A 24,239-nucleotide genomic window follows, 5' to 3' on the forward strand; every position below is an offset into this window, starting at 1 on the left:
TACCTTTTGTAAGAATTTATCAACTCCTTGTCGTCTAAACCCCATAATTATCGATTGCTAAAGAGGTATAAAGTATAAACTGCTATGATCACGTACAATGATACAAAATTTAGGAAGACTTTTTTTTTTTTGTTGCTCAATGGGTATAAGCTGCTATGGCTACCGTGAAATTACATGGTAGGAACAACCATGTTGATGTTTTGGCAATGTGAAAATGTTCTAAAATAGCAAGTATTATATCCCAATTCCCAAAGGAAGTCACTAATTTGTGTAGCAAGTCCAAGGAACAGTTACTTGGTAACCATAATTGACATTTATTTTTTGCATATTATCCCTTAGCTGTTGAAGGTGTCAATAACAATTGTAAGAGGAAAAAACCAAAGTGTACTGTGTGGGATATACTCCATAATTATGTGTGCTTTGTAAGCCTTGGTGGTTGAATTTGACTGAGGCATATCCTAAGTGAGTGTTTTAATGCAAGAGAGCCATTAATGTCTTTTGCGATTTATGGTAAAGTGATATAAGTTAAAAATGGCTGTAAATTATGTGCTGTGTGCATGTTGCGATTCACCCAACTATTGCTTAATTCATTCATGTGAGTGTTTGAGTTTTTTTTTTTTTTTTTTTTTTAAGAGATGAGTGTTTGAGTTATTGGCTAAGACTAAATGTGCATGTTGCGATTCACCCAACTATTGCTTAATTCATTCATGTGAGTGTTTGAGTTTTTTTTTTTTTTTTTTTTTTAAGAGATGAGTGTTTGAGTTATTGGCTAAGACTAAATAGAGCATATTTAACGCCACCAAAGGCTTAAATTTTGGTGACAAATATGCTCTGTTACATATGAATGATATGATATAATTTAAGTGAATTAGGGTGGGGTGAAATGGTGCGCTGCATAGTTAAGGATTATGACTTTTCTTAGAGTTGTTATGATAATTTCATCACGGAATATAATTTTTGTTTAGTTGTTATATAAATTAACAAATTATATTTTATTATGTTAACAAACATTTAAACAAATATTAACTTATACAATTTAGTGTTTATTTGAATTAGTGATGATGTTTTCTAGGCAACATCAAATAAACTTACTTTATAAACTAATTGGTGTCCTTTTCTTTTTTTGAGTGAAACCAATTAGTATTTTAGCCTTTTTTTTTTTGCTGAAAGAAATATATATATCCACAGAGATAAATACATATAATAATCTATATATATATATATAACCAATTTTTTTTACTTCCAAAAAAAAATCTTTCTAGCTAACCGAAGTGAATAATAAAATAAATTAAGCACATTTTCCTATAAAAAAATAGATAAACAAATTTAAGGACACAAAATTAAATTTTATTTTAACTAACAACGCCATAGTCACACTTACATTAAAATAAAGCATATTTTCAAAATAAAAGATTGAATAAAAAAGTTTTACTAAAATACCCAAAAAAAAAAATCTATAACTTTAGAATAGGCCTTTTATACTTAAATTACAAGCATTTTGTGATTAGAATTTTAAAATTTTATATTTTTCACTAGAAAATTTTATTTCTTAGATGTTAGTAGTTTTTTTTTTTTTTTTTGGTAATAGTATATATATATTGTAATATAGATGTTTTTAGTTAGTATTTAGTCTACTACTTTATTTATTGATGCAAATATAATTTTCTGTAAAATCTGGATACCCATATACTCACTTCCAACTCAGTCTTTAGTCTTATCCCAGAAATTTTCCAAAACACTCAGACAGAATGCAGACACTATCATCAGTGCCTTCACTGAGAGTGAGAGTAGCGGTTAGAGCTTCATGGGACACGCAACCGAGGCTCACATACAACCCCAATGCCCCACGAAAACCCCCCAAAAACCCCAACACCACTCTCAAAGCTAAAACCCCACAACCACAAACACCACCAACTGTCACTTTAACTGTCCCAACCGCTGACCTTCTCAAACGCTCCACAGGAGGTATATTATTACACTCTGTACCAAGTTTTCATTTATTTTAATGGGTTTTTTTTTTTTATAATATATATATATATATATATATTGTAATATAGATGTTTCTAGTTAGTATTTAGTCTACTTCTATATTTATTGGTGCAAATGTAATTTTCTGTAAAATTCTGGATACCCATAATGCTCACTTCCCAGTCAGTCTTTAGTCTTATCCCACAAATTTTCCAAAACACTCAGACAGAATGCAGACACTATCATCAGTGCCTTCTTTGAGAGTGAGAGTAGCGGTTAGAGCTTCATGGGACACGCTACCGAGGCTCACATACAACCCCAATGCCCCACGAAAACCCCCTAAAAACCCCAACACCACTCTCAAAGCTAAAACCCCACAACCACAGACACCACCAACTGTCACTTTAACTGTCCCAACTGCTGACCTTCTCAAACGCTCCACAGGAGGTATATTATTACACTCTGTACCAAGTTTTCATGTATTTTAATGGGTTTTTTGTTGCATGTGCTCTGCTTGGTTGGTTGCTGAGAAAGTTGGAGTTTTTTTTTTTTTTTTTTTGGTTCTGTGGGATGGAAATTTAAGTCTATTAGAGCAAGTTGTTTGTATGGAATTCTGGGTTTTATTGGGTTTTAGGAATTTTGTTTGGTTAGTAAGAAACCAGAGGAAAGTGAATGAGAAGTTGGGTGGTTTTGGAGAAACCCCATGAAATTGAAAATCCAAGAAAGTTCTTTGTTTTGTTTATTCCATTGTTCTTTCCAAAAATTGAATATTTTGGAAATGAAAGTTTATTTAACTTTTGTTATTCACATTTTCTTTAAGGGGTATCTGTTTTGTTTGTGCTCTCTATTTGGTTAATGAGAGAAGTGAGGGTTGCTGTTTTTGGTTTTGTGGAAAATGGGGAACTCAATTCCAAGCAAATTTATTGTATGGAGTTTTGTTGTGGTGGCCCTGGTGGGTGCTAAGAATGTTGTTTGGTTGGTAAGAAACCAGAGGAAATATGCATTCCCTCTATGTGGTTTTGTGCTCTATTTGGTTACTGAGAGAAGTGAGGGCTGCTGTTTTTGGTTTTGTGGAAAATGGGAAATTCAATTCCAAGCAAATATATTGTATGGAGTTTTGTTGTGGTGGCCCTGGTGGGTGCTAAGAATGTTGTTTTGTTTGTAAGAAACCAGAGGAAATATGCATTCCCAAAAAAACCAAACCAGAAGAGATGAAATGAAAATTTGGTGGTTTTGGCGAAGTCCTATGTAATAAAAAATATTAAGAAATTTCTTCCATTATTTTAATTCAAATTTTTTCCTACTAAAAATGAAGTTTTTTGAAGTTTGAAACTGTTTTTATTTTTTTATATTAATGGCAATTTCTAGAAAAGAAAAAAAAAAAAAAACAATTGAACTGGTTTTCTAAGTAACAATAGATTTCTTTGTATTTGATATGTTTTCTCATGAAATGAACTAAGCGTTGTTGTAATGGTTTATTTATTTAAAAAAAATTATTGGAATTCTGATTTGTAGAAGAAAAAGTGGAACCAGATGAATTTTATTTGGGTTACGAGCGATGGTTGCCAAGTCCTCCAAAAGTGCAGAAGCCTCGATCTGTGTTCAATGCAGCATCATTAGCATATATCGGTGATTGCATCTATGAGGTTTGTTTATGACTCAAGTTATGTAGCACCATACTCCACTAGTGAACAACTATAAGTGGACGAGTGGTTACACATGCTCAATGTTGAAGTAGGTCTTTAGAAATGTGTGTTATGAGGAACTGCATGGTGCACAAAGACTGTTGATGACATGAGCTAACAACCATTTGCTGTTGTAGAAAATAATTTAAAGGCACATTTAATGAAAATGTTACCTGGAATGGAATTTTGACTTGACTACATCTATAGAACCTTACTGCTATGACTTATTGCAGATTGTTGGTAAATAATACTTTACCTATGAAAGCCTAGTCAGTAATGGCAACAGACTTTTACACTTTCAGCTCAATGTAAGCTTACAGAAAAATACCTTTCTCTTTGTCCTCCAAATTCTGAACAAACTGTGTGTATGTCTTTTTTGATCAGTTCAAACTGTGTGTATGTTAAAGCAAATGATGTAGAATTGTAGATATATAGTTATATAACATGAATGATAAATATGTGAAGAAGCATAGGAACGATGTTGTGCAAAGGGCTTCAGCGGAGGTGGGATATAGAACCACACATCAGTAGATGCATGATAAGGAATTCAACTGGAGGAATTTATGATATATATTTACCTTGGGAAGTATAGATTGCAATCTTAAAGATATGCGGGCAATTTGATGCCTGTGTAACAACTCATCAATGTAAGGGGTCTTAGAGATATATGGTTGAAACCTTCTTGCGAAAGCATATGTTGTCTGGGATTGCTTCTATATCTAAATACATAACAATTAGGTTCCTAGTTTAAAATATAATTACTAGCACGATCATTTGTCTAAGGAAACTTAATCTTCCTACATGTCTTACTTCCAATATTTCTGAAAATATGCAGCTATATGCTCGCAGGCACTTTTTGTTCCCTCCTTTGAATATTGAAGAATTCAATGATCGAGTGACAGCAGTTGTACGTTGCGAAGCACAAGTATGAATTTTTCCTGCATCATCTGGACATTTGAGTTAATCAATCATTATCATGGGCTCATGGTGTTAGGAGGACTTTGTTCCATATGTTGTCATTGTTGTGATTGAGTTTTTTTTTATGTAATTGTTACTTATTTTAAAGACCTTTCTGTGCTGAAGATGATATTGCTGTGTTATGCAGTACTTTGTATCTTCATGGCACACTTTTACTGATATCTTTATTTTATTTTTTATGGGAGTGATATCTTTTTTATTATATAGGTGTGTAGGGCTGTTTCCTTAGTCTAGAATCTTCTTGGATGGTTGTCAATTAAGGAAGTACAAAGAATATGACTTTAGATGGAATAGAATGGAGGAAAAAGAATACATGTAACCGACCTTAACTAATCTGTTGAGAATTCGTAGCCGAACCCGAAATTTTTGGGACTAAGGCTTTGATGTTGTTGTTGTTGTTGTAAGCTCTGCCTTTTCTTTGTTAGATGAAAATGGATAATTTTTTTTTCTTAACATTTGTGTTTTTTTGCATTTCAGGATGCATTGCTCCAGAAGCTTCTTAATGATAATTACTTATCAGAAGAAGAAAGGTACCAGAAGAGTTTATAGTCCTCTTAAATCTTAATATTTATCTACTTTTGTCTCTATGAATCTTCATCTTGTAAAGAATCATGAAATGCAAAAACTTCTTTTATATGCCTTTTGTTCTCTGTGTGGAGGGCTGGCTGGAAGCATAAAAAAAAATAGCTAATAGGGCTCTTTATCTCAATTAGTGAGCTTGCAATCCTTGATTTTAATAATCAAGCATTGGGAGCCATCTTCAGTTTGAAAATTTTACTCATTTCCCAATGCCATGTAGAAGAAACGTCCTTTTCACGTGTTTGGTCCAATATTCTAGAACTTTTTTACCCTATATGTTGCCACTACATCTTCTTATGTTTGTACAGCTTTGTAAGTGCCTTAAATGGTTTTCAATTTCTGTTCAAGGCTGTACCATTTGAAGGAGAACAGTTGATTCTAGTGAAAATATGGTATGAGGATGCAGGGATGCATTCATGTGAATTTTCAAGGACACAAATATTTGAAACATTAAACATAGAACCTTTGGTAGGTAAATGGTGGGAACAGTTGTGAAGCACAAAAGCACTTTAAGGCACATTAATCAGCCTTTCTAGGTCACATAAAAGGCTATTTGACTGACAAAACTTAGGAATTATTGTGTGCTGAAAAATGACAGCAAAAGCAGTAAGACATCCAATATAGATTTTATTCACTACCCGAGTGTCCCACATCACCAACACCCCACCAGAAGCTCCACAAGAACCTAAGTAAGACCAGTCAACATGTTGGCCACCCCACAAGCTACGAATCACTGCTCTATTAATCAGTCCCATTTTGGTTTCTTGAAGACAAACCATATCCGGCCTCCATCTCCTAATCAAATTCCTTACCCTGAGCCTTTTATCCTGCTCATTCAACCCTCTAACGTTCCAGGAAATAATCTTCACATTCATTGATAAGGCACAACAGCCCGCTCAGAACTTGCACTCCTTGCTTTTTTTGAATCATACTCCACATTCAACGATGACAACAAATTCTTCAACTCCCGTTGACCTTTTTGGCCTGACTTGACCACCTTCATTTGATCACCCACCCCCTGTTTTTGTTTATCTTTTTTTCTGGCCTCAATGGCTAGTAACAATCCTGTAATCTGCTCCTCAAAACCTTCCAGCGAAGTACCCACAGATTTCTTGAAAGCCTTTATCCTATTGGTTACCCATTGTGATAGTTGACATTTATCCACACTCTCCTTACTCCCAATCTCCTTCACAGGACTCATCACCATCTCAGACGGACCTTCAGTGGCCAAAGGTACCACGACTAAAGGCTCATCACCAACCTCACAAGACCTCAACCTTCCACCAAAATCCCACAGTTCACTCTCTGATCCAAGAACCACAGACAAAGAATCTACTAACCCCTCACCCTCGTCTGCCCAACTAACCCTCTGCCCTTCAGTAATACAAGATTCATTACCTGGTACATACTCACCCTCCAAACTTGAGCAAACTGACATATTGTCTGGAGAACGATATAGTGACAATGGGAGCACTAATTGCCTGCCATCACGCAATTGTAATATCCAGTCTTTAGAATTACCCCAAGACTTATCCAAATCACCGACCAAATCCTTTATAGTTGGGCCAGGTACTTGAGGTCCCTCAAAAACAGAAGTACCTGATCCTTCCGAGCCCACAAAATCCTCATCCCCATCCTCCGATGCCACTGAACAAGGCAAAGACACCATCTCCGAAACTTTCTGGTCAGCAAGAGTCAAAACCGGTTCCGATATGGTGGCCGATGAGACCACCGGCACCAACCTCGGCCCATTCAGATCACTGATCGGCGGTATCTGAACATGGGGGGGTTGGGCCACCACCGCTGGTCCTGTCGACGCAGTGGGTGGCTGAGCTAGTGCCGTCGTGCTGTCCTCTCCGGCATGACCCACCACTTCTGACGCAGCTAAGGCAGAAAACGTGTCCATCGGAACCTTCGGCAACTTCGCAAGGTGCTCCGATGTGGTGGGTATGCTCCCTGAACTCGCAACGTCCTTCGTGGCAATGTTCTCGCTCCCACCTGAACTTGGTTTAGAAAACCCAGTCTGGTAAGAAGTCTCCAGAGGCCTTGGTCCTCTAAAGGAACTCTCTCCAGCCTCAAAAATAAATGGGCTTGACATACCCAGGCCCAAAATGGGTTTTTTATTACCTAACAAGGCTTGGGCATTCTGCTTGACTAGGCCCAGACCCACGTTTTTATCAGCCTCACTTATCACCCATTTGCCAGCCTTTTTACCACCCTTAACAATATCCCAAGATACCCGTCTCTTTCCATATTCATCCACATACACAGTCAGCCCTCTCCCAAGCCAACGTGCCTTCCTCCGATCACTCAACTTTCCAAACTCAGCCATATTTGAATTCAAATTAGTCTTCAAAGGAATCTTAAATTTATTTCCTACCGAGATTTTCTCCTCAAATTTATTCCTACCGTTAATAACACCTTCTCCACCCTCCCCACCATCCACGGCTGCCTGTGTAAAACTTCCAGCCTGAATTTCAGAAACAACAACTTGTGCTTGAGAATTATCACATGGAATCTCCTCAACATTCTTCACTATACCAGCCTGAACATTCTTCACCATACCAGCCTGGACATGCTTCAACCTTGCCTGCACTGGCGCTTTGGCAGCTTCCACATATGTCCTTGCAGGTTGATATTTTGGGATATGCTTAGGCTTGTACGAAACAAACTTCAATGCTCCCACCGCATATTGAGAAGGTTCCAATATCCTTCTTAATTCAATCCCAAAAGTTCTCCATCCTTCTTGTAGTTTTCCGGCAGGAATAATGATAGTTCGCCGTAACCCACCTACCTTAAGCTCTGTCATTGATAAATATTGCCCAAACGAGTTGGACCCCCGTTGCAACGTGTAAGCAGTATCACCATCCCTGAAGGTGAAGAACTGCTTCGGACTAACCCCACTCACGGTGTGTTCCAGAGACCGCATTGTCCAAAGAGCTGCACTCTTGCCCATAAAGACTGATTGCATGTGGTATTTTCCCCGTTCAAAAATCTTAAGGGAGAAAAAATTCCCTCCTTCCTCAACCACCAACTGAAACAACTTAGATTCAATAAAGAAACTTCGAAATCCCCCCATACTGGCCCTAGGAGATGCAAACTAAAACAGAATTTGTGGCTAATTCGAGGTAGCCGGGCCTCCTCTACACTGGTGTAAAGCTTCGGCAGGTTTGAATAACATATAAATTGAATAACATCCCTCGGCAGGTTTCCCTTTTTATTTGGACAGCAGTGTGACCAATCTATTTCATCAGAGGAAGAAGGGGAATTGCCCCAGCCACATGTCATTGTGCCTTTCCACCAAGACTGACTCTAGCCTGCCCAAATGCATAGTGCCATTGTACCCTCAGTCCAGTTTTGCTGCCGTACCTCTCTAGCTAGCTAGCAGTCTGATGCCCAGCTCTAGCATCAAATGGACATCCCTTTCTTGGTCTGTCTTCAATCTCTCTCCTCTCAATCTAACCACTTGGCCATTGATGGAGAGAAGAAAAGTGAATGTAGGAAGTGAAGAAGGTGAATCAGCTGTGGACATTCAACCAAATGTGTCTTTGGGATCAGCAATAATTGAGCATTGTGGCCATCATGGGGAGGGGGGAAAAGGAGAGCCTTAGCCCTTAGAATCAGATTTTAAACTGGCACAACGCTGCTGGATGCTTCTGGTCAATTAGAAGGCGTAGGAAACTCCTCTATTGTGTTGCATTTCCTCTGCTGACTTAGGTGTGTAGCTGCAGCCTCTTGATCCATCATACTGGAGCAATCCGAGAAGAACAACTAGGATTATGTTCCATCCTTTCTACAAGAGAACTACTAAAGACAGACTACCAGGAGTGGGAGTAAAGTTCCGGCCCATAACCCAAACTCCTTTGATATTGCACTTACTACCAAAGACTCAGATTCTTGTTGAGGTCAAGGAATTGAAAACGAGGAGGATTTGGGTTCTCCTGTGGAAGATGAAAATAAGTAGGAACTGAATGAATGAACAAGTTAGGCATTTTGTAGTAGTTAGACTTAGAATTAAGGAGATCATGTAATGCTGAAGTGTCTTGTGGCTTAAGGAGACATGAATACCTTGATATATGAGTCACCCCCAGTGAGAATTATATATGGAATTCTTCTAGATAATCTGTTTACAAATGCATCTTTCAACACCAAAAATCTACTTACATAAGCAAGTAGATAGTTCTTAACTCATTTTTGAAAACGAGGAGGATTTGGGTTCTCCTGTGGAAGATGAAAATAAGTAGGAACTGAATGAATGAACAAGTTAGGCATTTTGTAGTAGTTAGACTTAGAATTAAGGAGATCATGTAATGCTGAAGTGTCTTGTGGCTTAAGGAGACATGAATACCTTGATATATGAGTCACCCCCAGTGAGAATTATATATGGAATTCTTCTAGATAATCTGTTTACAAATGCATCTTTCAACACCAAAAATCTACTTACATAAGCAAGTAGATAGTTCTTAACTCATTTAGATGATTCTTAAGGAATATATTTTACCTAGAGACATGATTGATTGAAGTAAACTTTCAAAGACTTGGGTTATGCCAAAAACGGTGACTCAGATTTTTTAATTTTAGCAAGGGAAATTCCATCATCATGGAAGTGCTAAATATTGAAGGTGGTTCCATTGTATGTTATGTGAGCAATCTGGTGTGAGTGTAATAGCATAATGTTTGAAGGGGTCGAGCATCAGAATCACGTTATCAAAAATCTGTGGTCAGACAGATGTTTGTACAAATGGATGACTGCTTTTGGCTGTTTTCCTTCTGGTCATTTTATAGACTCTTTGAACTTGAGGTTGTAATCCTTCTGGTGTAGTTTGCTATGTGTATTATGCATTCAAACTGCTACCTTTTTCTTATTAAAATTATTTTACTTGTAAAAAAGAAGTGAATCAAGGCTTTTAAGCTCAATGGTTTCGCTTCTGATTTGAGTTCATCAGAAGCAATTAAAAGGGTTTTCATCACTACCTCATAAAGTTAGTGTGCATCTTATGCAAGCTTCAAGTGATTTGCGTGTAATATTTAGATTGTAATTCAACTACTTATGCATTGTTCCTCTTTAAAATTCAATTAGAAACATCTCCAAAGCTGTTCCAGCACCTACTAATTACAAGGACTTCATTAATTAGTACAAGGTTCAATAGAGTTGTTGGACAAATGCCTTTAAGGGGGTTCCGCAGTATTGAACAAGTAAGGTGTGGCCATGAGTAACTTAGATCTGTTATCAATAGAACAAAAATAGCAGCAAATTGTGTGGAAGGTGAATAGGCATTCAAAAATAGGAGTGAATCTCATTACCAGCAAACCACCCATATTGGCGTATTTGTTCTGCCATAAGAATGTTTGTACATGTTCTGTCCCTTTGTATAATTTTTCTAATAGAAGAGATATCTGCTTAAAGCTCTTATGAATTTACCAATAAAACTTTTCAGGCAGATTCTTTGTGTGCAGAAGTTGCAATTATAACCCATGGTATTTATGATTTATATTGCAGGAATGTTCTTCGCTGGGGAAAGAACATTGGTTCAGCTAAAACACGTACAAAAAAACGTGCTGGTGCAGCAGTTTATAATAGAGCATCTTCACTAGAGACATTAGTACGTTCAATGCTCCTTTGTGTTCTTCATGTGATGTTGATCTCTGTTAAACTGCACATTCATTTATCCTGGGCTCTATTATATATAAACTTGCCAGTTCAAAGAGGAAGCTGACAATTAACATGTTTTCACCATGAAAACTTTTGTCCAAATATATCTATTAGTAGCGTATTAGATTTTTATTCTCACTCCACACAACTTTGTTAATGAACCCTGATGTCGTCTTTTCTTCTCAGAGTGAGCAGAAAGGCAAGCATTTTCATATTTATTTGAAAAGAAAAAAGCACATATGAGCCAATGAACTTTAGCTCAATTGGCACCTCCTTTCCTGGCAACTGCTAGGTGGAGGTTGAGGTTGAGGTCATGGGTTCAAGACTCACTAAATGCGTGTGTAAATTACCCAAAAAAAGGCACATATGACCATGTGAGTATGTTTTGAGTTCTAATGTAATACAATCTGTTATCTCAGTGAACTTTGACCTTCAGCAGTCCAGCATGGTATTCTATAGACATTTACTTGTTTAATTGATTTATATTGTCCAACTCGTATGTATGATATCCTTATAGGAAGTCATGAATCATGATTTAGGAAGTTGATTTTTACTTCTTAACACAAACTTTTGGACTGCACATTTTGTAGGTTGGTTATCTGTACCTAACAAATGTGAAGCGCTTAGAAGAAATCATGCTAAAGTTGGGATTCTCAATTGATTCTTCTAAGCAGTTGGTTTTGGAGGAAGCAAAGAGCAAGTAAAATAGTTAGGTACAGAGCTCAATTTTTTTTTTTTTTTGGTTAATAGTGGAAAATATATTGTATCCTTCTTATATTTTGGTACTTCTTTTGCACCATACTGCTAACCTCCAGTTGTTTGATTTGTACATACTGACGCAAGACAAACCAAAACAATACGATAGGAAAATTGAAGAATAGGAAGAGAAACATACAGAAGCTAGGAGTCATCATCTAGGCCTTCTTAGAGTCAGCACCAAGCAAAAGAAAACCTCTCAGAGTCGGCACCTAGGGCTGGCTGGAGTCAGCACCACCAATTAGAACAATTTCAGTAGAAATTTTATTCAAAACAAACCCCCTCAACATGAGTACAATACTTTGCTTATATGGACGACTAAATCCTTTTTTTTGATAGGTAATAAGTATATTATTAAACAAACTTTAACACTAACGAAAGCAAATACAAGGTGTTCATGATGGTGAACACAAGGAAAAGCAACAAACAAACAAAACATCATCAAACAAGAAGAAAAACTTAAAGTGCACAACTAAGAGAAGAAATAAATTCTAAGATAGTAACAATCCGATAAGCCCCAACTCTTAGACCAATCAAATAAGGTCTTCTGGCATAGAGCTTGTAATTGAACCAAAGATTTCTCAGTATCCTCAAAAGAGCGCCGGTTTCCTTCCGTCCAAACAATCCACATCAAACAGCCAGGAACCATATTTCATATTTTTGAATGAAATTTTCCCAGCCAATTGCGCCAACAATACACCAAACTTTCCACAGAGGCTGGCATAACCCATTGGATCCCAAAAATCTGATACATGTAAACCCACAGTGAGTGAGCTAAAGGACAATGTAGGAGGAGATGATCCACAGTTTCCTCATTACGATGGCACATACAACACCAATTCACCAAAATGCGCCCCCTAAGCATAAGATTATCCAATGTAAGGATCTACCCATGAACCGCTGTCCACACAAAAAATGCAACCCTATTAGGAATCTTAACTCTCCAAACACCCTTCCATGGAAAATTGGGGGCCGATGCACCTCGAATATTATTGTAATATGACCGAGTATCAAATTGCCATTCCCATTAAGACACCAATGAGAAGTGTCACTCCCAACACCCCTAGGGATCCAAGATTGAATGAACTCAAGGAAAGAGAAGGCAGCCTCTAACTCCCTTTCATGAAAACCCCTGTAAAATCTCACATTCCAAAATCTATCATTTCCACCCTCCCGATAGCATAATACATTAGAAATGCAAGCATCCTTCTCATTAGAACACGCATACAACTAAGGATAGAGCATTTTAAGTATGTTCTCTCCAACCCACTTATCATGCCAAAAAAGCCATCACCCACCACTAGGGCCACATGTTTGGAGAAACTCTCCCATCCATCATGAATACCACGCCACAGACCACATCCGTGGGTCCTTCTACATGCTTTAGTAGTCCACCCCCCTTGACTCTCTCCATATTTAGTTGCAATAACCCTCCTCCAAAGATGAGTGCCTTCTCTACCAAACCTCCATAACCATTTCCCTAACAGGGCTTTATTAAAGTGCACTAACTTCCTGATCCCCAAACCACCCAAATCTAATGGTAAACACACCTTCTCCCAAGCCACCAAAGGATACTTGAAACATCTAGGGCCACATGTTTGGAGAAACTCTCCCATCCATCATGAATACCACGCCACAGACCACATCCGTGGGTCCTTCTACATGCTTTAGTAGTCCACCCCCCTTGACTCTCTCCATATTTAGTTGCAATAACCCTCCTCCAAAGATGAGTGCCTTCTCTACCAAACCTCCATAACCATTTCCCTAACAGGGCTTTATTAAAGTGCACTAACTTCCTGATCCCCAAACCACCCAAATCTAATGGTAAACACACCTTCTCCCAAGCCACCAAAGGATACTTGAAACATTCCTCTGAAGATCCCCATAAAAAATTTCTCTGAATACGCTCCAACCTATCAGCCATAGCTACAGGGATGACAAATAAGGATAGATAGTACGTAGGAAGGCTAGAAAGAGTACTCTTCAACAGAGTAAGTCTACCCCCCTTTGATAAATAAAGACGCTTCCAACCTGAGAGTTTCTTCACCATCCTCTCCAAGATAGGATTCCAGACAGATGCTGTTTTATATGGAGTACCCAACGGCATTCCCAAGTATTTCATAGGCAAGCTACCCACCCTACATCGAAGAATGGCAGCCAAAGCATCTATATTTGCAACCTCCCCAACGGGAACAATCTCACTCTTCCCCGCATTTACTTTCAAACCAGTAACTGCTTGGAAGCAAGTCAAAGCCAGCCTAATAGACATCAACTGACATAGTAAATCCTAATCCCAACTAACATAGTAAACCCTAATTATTTTTAAACTACAATAATTCCCTTGACTTTAAAGAGAAATTCTAATAAAACTAATTAAATACCAGGACCTAAAATAAAATATAATTGAATCTAAAAATAATTTAAATTAAATTAAAATAAATCTTTCCTTGTGCTTCCTGCATCACATACTCCTATATAGTAGCTATCTCTTTTGGGTTTATAATGTTTATATATCCATTATTTTCTCCTGATTTACAGCTGGCCTCATGTTTTTCATTTTCTTTTCTTGTTTTGCTTTGCTGTTTTTCTTATTGTATACTCCCTGTATGCACTTTTTTTATTTTTTAATAAACTATCCTGATGCCATTTCCTTGTATTGTTGAACCTTAAGCTGTCCTTGTGTCATAGTTAGAGGTATAGAGTATAGGCAATGAATATACGGAATGTTCTTATGAAATTATGATTGTTGCATTAGGCAATTCAACTAAAATCAATAACTATTATCTTGAATAAAATCAATTCCTTTTTGTTTTGATATATGCAGTTATGATTAAACTTCCATTTGTGATAAAGTATGGCTTGCTTACGCAAACATGTAGATCAGCTGAGTGTCTGCCACAACAAATATGGGGCTTTTTTGCATTATATCTTTCTTTTTTCTTCCTCTTTTGTCTACAATTATAGAGGATAAATTTTGAAAGTGTCCTTTTATATGGTCTGTAAAGAGAAGCGACTCTTGAAAATGTTTCCCAACACCTTTTTTGGGACATTGTGAAAGTCATTAGTAGATGTTTTGCGAATCAAGATGCTTCAGTGGCAGGTTAACCCTCTTCTTCAATCTTGGTAACTGGTGATAAGGGTTTTTTTGGAGGTTTTTTAATATTGTGTTTTAACTTACAAAAGCTTTCGTGCACATCATTGCACATATATCCTCATAAGCAGTGTTGTTTTTTGTTACTTACCATAGTACAATACTGCATTATCTATTTAAAGTTTATGTTTGTGAGGAGCTGCAAAACTACATTAAATGGAATTTGCACTGTGTTCCTATAAGGTGGACCATGTTTAAGTAATTTCTGAGAATTTGCATGTGTTATTACTCATGGCTGTTCTATTCCATCAGTCTTGTGTTTTCTCTTTCAGGTGGTCAATAGTTCTCCAATTCACTAATCTTCGAACTTTTTTCCTTTCCGGGTCCAGGCCAGCCAGGAGTATATGTACTTGAAGATGGCATTGAAGCCAGGCTTACATGGAATGTTGAGAGACCCCATTTTGTGTCTTTACATCTGGTGAAGAGGGTCAGATAAAATATTAGTTTGTTTGGAGCTAGAACCTGTTTGTAACCAGCAAAATTGCTTTCTCTGTGTACAATTTTATCTAAATAAAAGCGCTTAATTTCTCATATTACATGAAGTGTTGTTAATGCATTCATGCCAAAATTTATTGGAATTACTAATTGCATTTGTCACAGTTGAAAACTCAAGTTGAATAGGTAATACAATAGAAATTCTAATAAAACTAATTAAATACCAGGACCTAAAATAAAATATAATTGAATCTAAAAATAATTTAAATTAAATTAAAATAAATCTTTCCTTGTGCTTCCTGCATCACATACTCCTATATAGTAGCTATCTCTTTTGGGTTTATAATGTTTATGTATCCATTTTTTTCTCCTGATTTACAACTGGCCTCATGTTTTTCATTTTCTTTTCTTGTTTTGCTTTGCTGTTTTTCTTATTGTATACTCCCTGTATACACTTTTTTTATTTTTAATAAACTATCCTGATGCCATTTCCTTGTACTGTTGAACCTTAAGCTGTCCTTGTGTCATAGTTAGAGGTATAGAGTATAGACAATGAATATACAGAATGTTCTTATGAAATTATGATTGTTGCATTAGGGAATTCAACTAAAATCAATAACTATTATCTTGAATAAAATCAATTCCTTTTTGTTTTGATATATGCAGTTATGATTAAACTTCCATTTGTGATAAAGTATGGCTTGCTTACGCAAACATGTAGATCAGCTGAGTGTCTGACACAACAAATATGGGGCTTTTTTGCATTATATCTTTCTTTTTTTCTTCCTCTTTTGTCTACAATTATAGAGGATAAATTTTGAAAGTGTCCTTTTATATGGTCTGTAAAGAGAAGCAACTCTTGAAAATGTCTCCCAACATTGTGAAAGTCATTAGTAGATGTTTTGCGAATCAAGATGCTTCAGTGGCAGGTTAACCCTCTTCTTCAATCTTGGTAACTGGTGATAAGGGTTTTTTTGGAGGTTTTTTAATATTGTGTTTTAACTTACAAAAGCTTTCGTGCACATCATTGCACATATATCCTCATAAGCAGTGTTGTTATTTGTTACTTACCATAGTACAATTCTGCATTATCTATTTAAAGTTTATGTTTGTGAGGAGCTGCAAAACTACATTAAATGGAATTTGCACTGTGTTCCTATAAGGTGGATCATGTTTAAGGAATTTCTGAGAATTTGCATGTGTTATTACTCATGGCTGTTCTATTCCATCAGTCTTGTGTTTTCTTTTTCAGGTGGTCAATAGTTCTCCAATTCACTAATTTTCGAACTTTTTTCCTTTCTGGGTTCAGGCCAGCCAGGAGTATATGTACTTGAAGATGGCATTGAAGCCAGGCTTACATGGAATGTTGAGAGACCCCATTTTGTGTCTTTACATCTGGTGAAGAGGGTCAGATAAAATATTAGTTTGTTTGGAGCTAGAACCTGTTTGTAACCAGCAAAATTGCTTTCTCTGTGTACAATTTTATCTAAATAAAAGCGCTTAATTTCTCATATTACATGAAGTGTTGTTAATGCATTCATGCCAAAATTTATTGGAATTACTAATTGCATTTGTCACAGTTGAAAACTCAAGTTGAATAGGTAATACAATTTTACTAATGCCAACCCTCTAGGATGTTATTGCAATATTTTTGTATGAACCCTTTGACATCCAATTTGCAAGAAGCTGATTTTGGCTTTTGACTGGGAATCAATTATACTTAGTTTCGCTACTGATTTACCACCAAGGTCCTTAAACTTGGTTTTTCTCTTAGAGAAATAAATAGGGACCTGGAGAACATTTATGTGACAAGAAGTGCAAAAGCTGTATGTGTTACTTTGTTAGCATTAGCATACTGATGGAATAGTAGTGTGCATGCTACATATCTCCTTTATGTTTTTTGGGCTGAGGATATGATATAAATTTTTGGCGAAAATTCAATTTAGTCACTTGACTTCTATTTCAATTTTCAAATTAGATAATTTTTCTTAATTTAGTTCATCACTTCGTCAAAATGAGCCAACTACATGATTTGTTAAATAGCGATTGAATGTTTAAACGATATATTTGGACAAAATGAGAGATTGCATTGACACAAATTAAATCTTAGGAATTAATTTGATAATTAAGGGAAAAATCAAGGGACTAAGTTGAATGTTAGCCTAAATTTTAACTTAAGAGTTCCGCTGCAAAACATTTGGGATTGAGCATATATGGAGTTTATTTCATCTAATCATCTTTCAATGAATGCAATTGGATGGCATCAAAAGCAAATTAATGGCATCTGGACTAATGATAATGATAAAAACGTTGGTGGGTTTTGGTATCATTTTAAATGACAAAGGTGAATTTTAGTTGGAATGGCACAATGTTATCGATCCAATTTGTTATGGACAAGAGCACTATTTGTTACACACGTGTTTTATTTGTTTGTTACACACGTGTTTTATAACTAAAAACGTGAGTTCAACTCACTAAAAAAAAAACTCACATTTTTAGTTATAAAACACGTGTATACACGTGTAATAAGTTTTCGCTTATGCACAATAGCTATTGTCCAAGGTATTATACAAGCAACGATTTTTTACTCGAGTAAATATTTTCGGTATGCGAGTGGGTGGAATGGAAATAGGGCTGCTCAAAGTTAAATCATGTACACTCTTTAAAGTGAACAAAACTAGAATATTTTCCTTAGACACATTTTCTATTTTTGTTAAACTTATGCTCTTGCCTCTTGCAGTCAAACAAAATGAAAGTGGTCCACCCCAATGGTTTGCATGTTGGATTCATCAACTTTGTTTTGACCATTTTTTTTTTTTTTGCCTATGGTTTGCATGTTATCACAATAGAATTTTGAGCAAGGCCGGCCCTAGATATTTTGGGGCCTAAGGCAAGAACTAAAATGGGGCCTTTTTTATACTTATATATTAATTAAATTAATATTTATTCAATATTTTTATATTATAATATATTTCATTTAAAATCTATTTTTCTTACCTTTTGAGTTGCAAATTGACTAATTAAATTTTTGTATTCAAGTTCATCTAACATCTTTCTTGGGACATTGTCGATCTTAGATATAATTTTATTAATTTTAATTTTGAAAAACTTCTTTCTAAAGAAGCTACTGTAACAGGTATTGTTAGTAAAATCCTATAAGCAATACATGTATTTGGAAATGAATCTAATATTTTTATATAATTTAGTATGTCAATTGGAGTGCAATCTTTTATTTGTAAAATTTCTTTTAAAACCTTTAACTCTGAAAATAAATCTAAACCATCAATATCATAATAAATATCATGTTTGAGAAAAGATTCAAGTTTAAGATAGTATTTTTGTAAACTATCATTATCTAGTGATTTCAATTTTTGTAAAATTTCTTGCTCATTTGTGATATTTTCATCTAAATACTGTGTTATATTTTGTTTATTACTAATAACAAATTTATCTATTGATCCTTTTTTAGACTCAATTAATTTTTTTTCTTTTTTTCTTTTTTTAAGCTTTTCATATCCAAATGCATATTTTCTAGTAGACATTTCTAATCAAACAATATATTTATAAAGACTAAAAAAAAAAAAAAAAAAACTTTCTAGTGTAGAGCAAATGAGAAATAAAAAAAAAAAAAAAAAAAAAAAGAAGAAAAAGGAAAAAAAAAAAAGGCAATTGGCTTGGCAGTCCTCACTCCTCAGAGTTTTCAGATCAAATGCGATCGGATGATTTAGATCGGAGGAAGCTTGAGCCAGGCAGCTAGCAACAGTGGAGAGAGAATTAGAGAGGCGGAGAGTAAGAGTTGAGAGAAAAAAGCAGAGCAAGAATAAGAAAGAGAAACGGTAAAAATTTTAGGGATTTGAGGTTTTTTATTTGTTTTGATTATTAATTGTTTTGTGGTTAATTTCTTAAACCGGACTTGTAGTTTATCTGGTTGAATTTTGGTTTGTCTAGAGGATAATGATATTCATTTTTGGACAATTGATTTTATTTAGACCCTTTTTTTTTTTGTGCTACCAATGTTTAACAGGGTATAACAAAAATTTTGTTTTTTGGTCAAAAGGATGTGCTGTATTTTTTTAGATTCATCTAAGGCTGTGTTTGTTTCGTGTAAAACGTTTTTCGGAAGATACATATTTTCCGGAAATGCTATTTTCCGGAAAAGGAAAATATTTTTAAGTGTTTGGTTGAATTATGAAAATTGTTGTGGAAAATTGAGTTCATGTGTTTGGTTCTATTAGGAAAATGCTATTTTCCTACCATTTTTTCACATTGATTCCGGCAACAACAACACAACAACAACGACAACAAATTGATTCCGGCGACAACAACGCAACAACAACAACAACAACAACAACAACAACAACAAATTGATTCCGGCGACAACAACAACAAAAAATTGATTCCGGCGACAACAACAACAATCAAACTTTAAACAAACAAAACTAAGATGGGTCTGGGTCTGGGTCTCGGCGATGGGTCGACGACGACATCTGGGTCGAAGGTCTGGGTCGTTGGTCGAAGGTCGAAGGTGATGGATCGAACGTCTGGGTCGAACGCCTGGGTCTGGGTCGAACACTTTGGGCTTTGGGTTCGTGGGTCGCCGGCAGAGGCAAGCTCGAGCGGAGGCGAGATCGCGCGGCAGAGGCGAGCTCGAGCGGAGGCAATTGAAGGCGATCACCGGCGATCGAAGGCGAGATCGAGCGAAGGCGACGAGCTCGAGCGAAGGCGACACGGTGCTTGGTGTGGATCGGAGCTTAGAGCTTGGAGCTCGTCGGAGAGTAGATCGGAGCTTGGAGCTTGGAGCTTGGAGCTTGTCGGTGTGTGGATCGTCGGTGTGAGCTTGGAGCTTGGAGCTCGTCGGTGTGAGCTTGGAGCTTAGAGAGCAGTTGGTCGAAGAGTGCGTGTGAGAGATGAGAGAGCTGTTTTCCGAAATTTGTTTGAAGTGAAAATGAGAACTTAATTCATTTTCCACCTTCATGTCTCTATTTTACGGTCAAAGGGGAAATGAATTACAGTTGACTGAATTTTACAAACCAACCAAACACACTAATTTTTCGGAAATGCTTTTCCGGAAGTGGTTTGAAGCCAAACCAAACGCAGCCTAAATTTTTTTTTCCCTACCACCCCTTCTTTTCTAAAATTCTAGGGCCCCCTTCCACTTGGGGGCCTTAAGCAATTGCCTAATTGGCCTAGTGGAAGGGTCAGCCCTAATTTTGAGTAGCTAAGAGTCTTATAACTCGATTAATTGTAACCATATTTTTAATAAAAACACCCAAAGTTCAAATTTTTTTCACTCCAACTATTGAATTATCATAAAAGTAGAAATTTGAGTACAACTCGTGCTTTGGCACATTTAGCTGAAGTCTTGGGGGTGTCAACAATTTGGTTTGCCCAAGTGCCTAATGTAATTGAACCTTATGTACTTGCGGATTTAGCAAAATTTCAGCAATGATTACTACTATCTTTACTCAACCCAAAAAAAAAAAAAAACAGTAGAATTTTGAGGTTTAGATATTCATTTATTGATTTTTTTTTTCTTCTTTTATTTTCTTTTATCCTGTCTTTTTGAAAAGAATATTTAAAGTAGAATAATTGCTCAAGTTGACGAAAATTCCATAATCAGTCCATTATTATCTTTATGAACAAGTGTGAAACAAATGCTTGTGGTTTCTACACTTACATCCACAAAGATCCTTAATAGAGAAGTGTGATACACAGAAAATTATAGATAAGGCAATTGGATAAGACAGCCCAAAACAAAAATCTCAGATTAGCAAAACCCTACACACACAATGCTGACTCTTCTATTGGATCATGTAGGACCAGCAAAAGAATTATGGCAATGGCTCTTCTTTAAGGGCCCCTGGTTCATATGTGGCAATCCAATCACAAAGGAAGATAGAACTGAACCTTTTTCTGCAACTCATTTTTTTGCATTACCAAATATCTGGGCTTCATAAACTCAGCCTGACTTTGAGCTAATCCAATGAATTGGGTGACATGAACTTCTGAATCATTATCCCAACCTTTAACAAAATCTTTTTTTTTTCTCTGTGGACATTAGAACCTTTAATAAGATTAAGATATCAAATTCTCAATTGTTTAGTCACTTTTTTCTTCTCAAAAAAAAAATTTAAGATAGCAAAAATGTTTTTTTTTTTGCTTTGATCAAGGTCGCTTATTTTCTGTTTAAAAACATCAAAAATAAAAAGGAAAATGCTAGAGATACAAAGTTTTTTACAAAAAAACTTTACAAACTATTGATGTAGTGAGTGATTATTGATAAATAAAAAAATAATGTTGGTGATGGGTCCAGATGAGAACTAGTAATAAGTTGGCCATAACAACAGTTTGTAAAAATGTTGTAAAATAATTTGTGTCTATAACATTAAAAAGATGCTAGTATGCTACATTATCTATGCAAATTTAAACTTGTGTTCCTTTCCAAATTAGAATTGTAGAAAAAAAATTTAATGATTTTCTCACAATAAATTAACTAGTTCTCTATTTAGATTTTTTGTTTTTTTTTTTTTTAAGAAATGAAAATAACAAAGCTCTCATGCATGCTAGGATGATTAGGCCTATCATTTAATCCCAATAACTAGGCACCAATACTGAAATCTATGGTTTTCAAATGGATAGCTATCACTATGTTGCATGAAAGCAAAAGCATTGTATTGTTTAATAATAGAAGTAGACACTTGTTCTACACAATAAAGATAAGTTTAGTTGTCATACTTATCCTCCAATTAAATGGACCTCATTTAAAGATGTTCATAAAAGATAACTGCCCAGCTGAATTAATTAGTTTCGAAAAATAATAAATAAAAAAATTAAAATTTTTTAAACAAAAATCTCATGTTTATTTTAAAAATTATTTTGGCTTGGATAATTCCTTTATACTATTGAGAAGAAGTATAAAAAATAAAAATAAAAAATGTTTCAAGGGACAAAATTATCTAGTTTGACAATGAAAGGCATGCCCTCTTTTTTTGCCCCTTTCTTCTTGTAAGGTACAAAAGTACCGAAAAGTGTAGGATTGGATTGGGACCAATCAGGGCCAAGAGCTGAATGGTTGGACCCTCTTTACTCCACAAGGACTTAGAATCTCTGATGGCCAAGCCCTTAGCTCAGCTCAACTTATTCTTCAACCTTGTGTTGGAGGTGGGGTACTGCAATATTGTTTTATTTCAGCTTATTGGTGGTTGAGACTTGAGACCATGTTGCTAAATGGTTTTTAACTTATTCTTCAACCTTGTGTTGGAGGTGGGGTACTGCAATATTGTTTTATTTCAGCTTATTGGTGGTTGAGACTTGAGACCATGTTGCTAAATGGTTTTGACATTGATCAAAAGTTCACAATGTTTTGAACGTGGCATGGGATTGGTTGCTAATGACTCCACATCCTGAGCAATAGAAAGGGTAGGAGGGAGTGATGAGAAGAAAGCTGGTCAGTTTGATTAGCATTTATGCAGTTAGTTTAGTCCTAAATTTTGAAGTCCAAAACTTGAAGATGCTTGTTAAATGAGGTATTGATGGTGTGAAACTACTCTGTACCATTGGTTTCCAAAGGCAACTCACTAGTCTCATAAAAACTTAACTAATAGTCTAATACTAAAGGTGTTTTGAGAGTACAACCAACCTATAGAGTACAACCAAAAAGTTGAAAATAAATATTGAACTCAGCTAGAAGAAGCAGAATCTTGTTTCTCATGAGGATTACCTGGTCATTCAGGACTAGTTAGACTAGTAATACTAATAATACTAATCTTTATCATAGGTAACACAAGATATTATGAAAGTGGTTTAAACAAAAATAGTGACAGATTCAAATGAATATTAGTTTGAATAATTCTTTATATGTCAATGTCATTACAGCTAAAGCAATTATTTTGGAGTCAAAATTGGTAAGCAAGTGCTGCTTAGTAGGGAAAGCAATGACTTGGGTTCCTTAGATTTTGAAGAAGATTGGAGAAATTATTTCACACTTGTGGTACTAGTAATTGTGAATCTGATGCATAGGATTCATATGTTGGTTTACTTATATGTGAGAAGAATGAATAATACACCGAATGCACTGAATAATTTCAAAATCGGTGTAAATGTTTCGATTGGTCTAAAAATAGATGGGTCTTAAGTGAGATTTCATATTTTAAAAAGTAGACGTTTTCTTATCATGGATAATAAAAATGATGATTCCAAAGTATATTTTATTACAAATTTGCTGTTACTTTATAAAAAAAAAATTGCACTAAAAAAAAGATGGGCTATATAGGTGAGATTTCAAAATTTGGACCACACATTTGAGTAAAACCAAAGAAACTAATCTGCCATAGCCATACTAACGAGCCTTTTTAAGTTGAGTGGAAGAAAAACTAGCAAAAACTTGATGGAGTCGGAATCAATTAAAACAAAAGAGAAACTGTACACGAAATGGAGTCTGATATATAGAACATTTTTCCTTTCCCACTTTTAGTATATTACTGATTATAATTTAGCCCCACACTATCCTAATTAAAGCAAAGTTCATGCATGCACAACTTTAAAGAGAAATCGTGTAGTAGAAGATAATGACAAGGGAAAACACTTTTTTTGAGTTTGAACAAAAGAATCACTAATTGTTGGTCCCCCAAAAGACAATCTTGGCGTTTAATATAAATTTCTAGCTATCATTTTTGTTGACAAATAATAATTAATTAGTTTGGTGTGGGTCTATATATGTGTCACTAATGTTATTATTATATAATAATGTGGCAAACACCATCAAGTTTATGGCTTATGACCATTTGATTGCCGTGTACAATTGTAAGCATAAGATTTTTTTTTAATTGAATATTTTTTTTTGAGAAGGTTTTTTTAATTGAAATTGAATGCATAAGTTAAGTATTTAACACTGATAATTTGTTATTAGTATGGTTAGAGACCCTTGGACTAACTAGTATGGTTTATTCACTGGCCAAGGGTGCACTTAGACCAGAAATTTGGCAGTCTCTAGTTCAAACCAAATGTTTGTTTAGAGGCCCTTTTAGATATACAC

General features: G+C 35.6%; 1 protein-coding gene across 4 annotated transcripts; it reads left to right on the forward strand.

Moving 5' to 3' along the window:
• Nucleotides 1-1,666: 1,666 nt before the first annotated feature.
• LOC112009343 (uncharacterized) lies at nucleotides 1,667-15,306 on the forward strand. 4 transcript variants are annotated; one of them, XM_024041673.2, is made up of 7 exons: nucleotides 1,667-1,965; nucleotides 3,484-3,614; nucleotides 4,489-4,578; nucleotides 5,109-5,161; nucleotides 10,711-10,813; nucleotides 11,454-11,576; nucleotides 15,043-15,306. In XM_024041673.2, exons 1-6 carry the CDS (start codon nucleotides 1,749-1,751, stop codon nucleotides 11,565-11,567), a joined length of 708 nt encoding a protein of 235 aa, XP_023897441.2. In that variant the 5' UTR covers nucleotides 1,667-1,748; the 3' UTR covers nucleotides 11,568-11,576; nucleotides 15,043-15,306. The 4 variants fall into 4 exon arrangements, with proteins under 4 accessions (XP_023897441.2, XP_065639122.1, XP_065639105.1 ...); XM_065783050.1 differs by lacking the exon at nucleotides 1,667-1,965 and adding an exon at nucleotides 2,119-2,415 and having other exon boundaries at nucleotides 15,023-15,306; XM_065783033.1 differs by lacking the exon at nucleotides 1,667-1,965 and adding an exon at nucleotides 2,119-2,415.
• The last annotated feature ends 8,933 nt before the right edge of the window (nucleotides 15,307-24,239 follow it).

This window comes from Quercus suber, unplaced genomic scaffold, assembly GCF_002906115.3.
Source record: "Quercus suber isolate HL8 unplaced genomic scaffold, Cork oak 2.0 scaffold_16, whole genome shotgun sequence".
Classification (NCBI taxonomy): Eukaryota; Viridiplantae; Streptophyta; class Magnoliopsida; order Fagales; family Fagaceae; genus Quercus; species Quercus suber.

What these genes read in the sequence shown, in the direction of transcription:
- LOC112009343 (XM_024041673.2), top strand. Translation starts at nt 1,749, where the DNA reads ATGCAGACACTATCATCAGTGCCTTCACTGAGAGTGAGAGTAGCGGTT. An exon ending in TCTCAAACGCTCCACAGGAG is followed by an intron (nt 1,966 to 3,483) that starts GTATATTATTAC and finishes TCTGATTTGTAG; the next exon opens with AAGAAAAAGTGGAACCAGAT. An exon ending in TTGTACGTTGCGAAGCACAA is followed by an intron (nt 4,579 to 5,108) that starts GTATGAATTTTT and finishes TTTGCATTTCAG; the next exon opens with GATGCATTGCTCCAGAAGCT.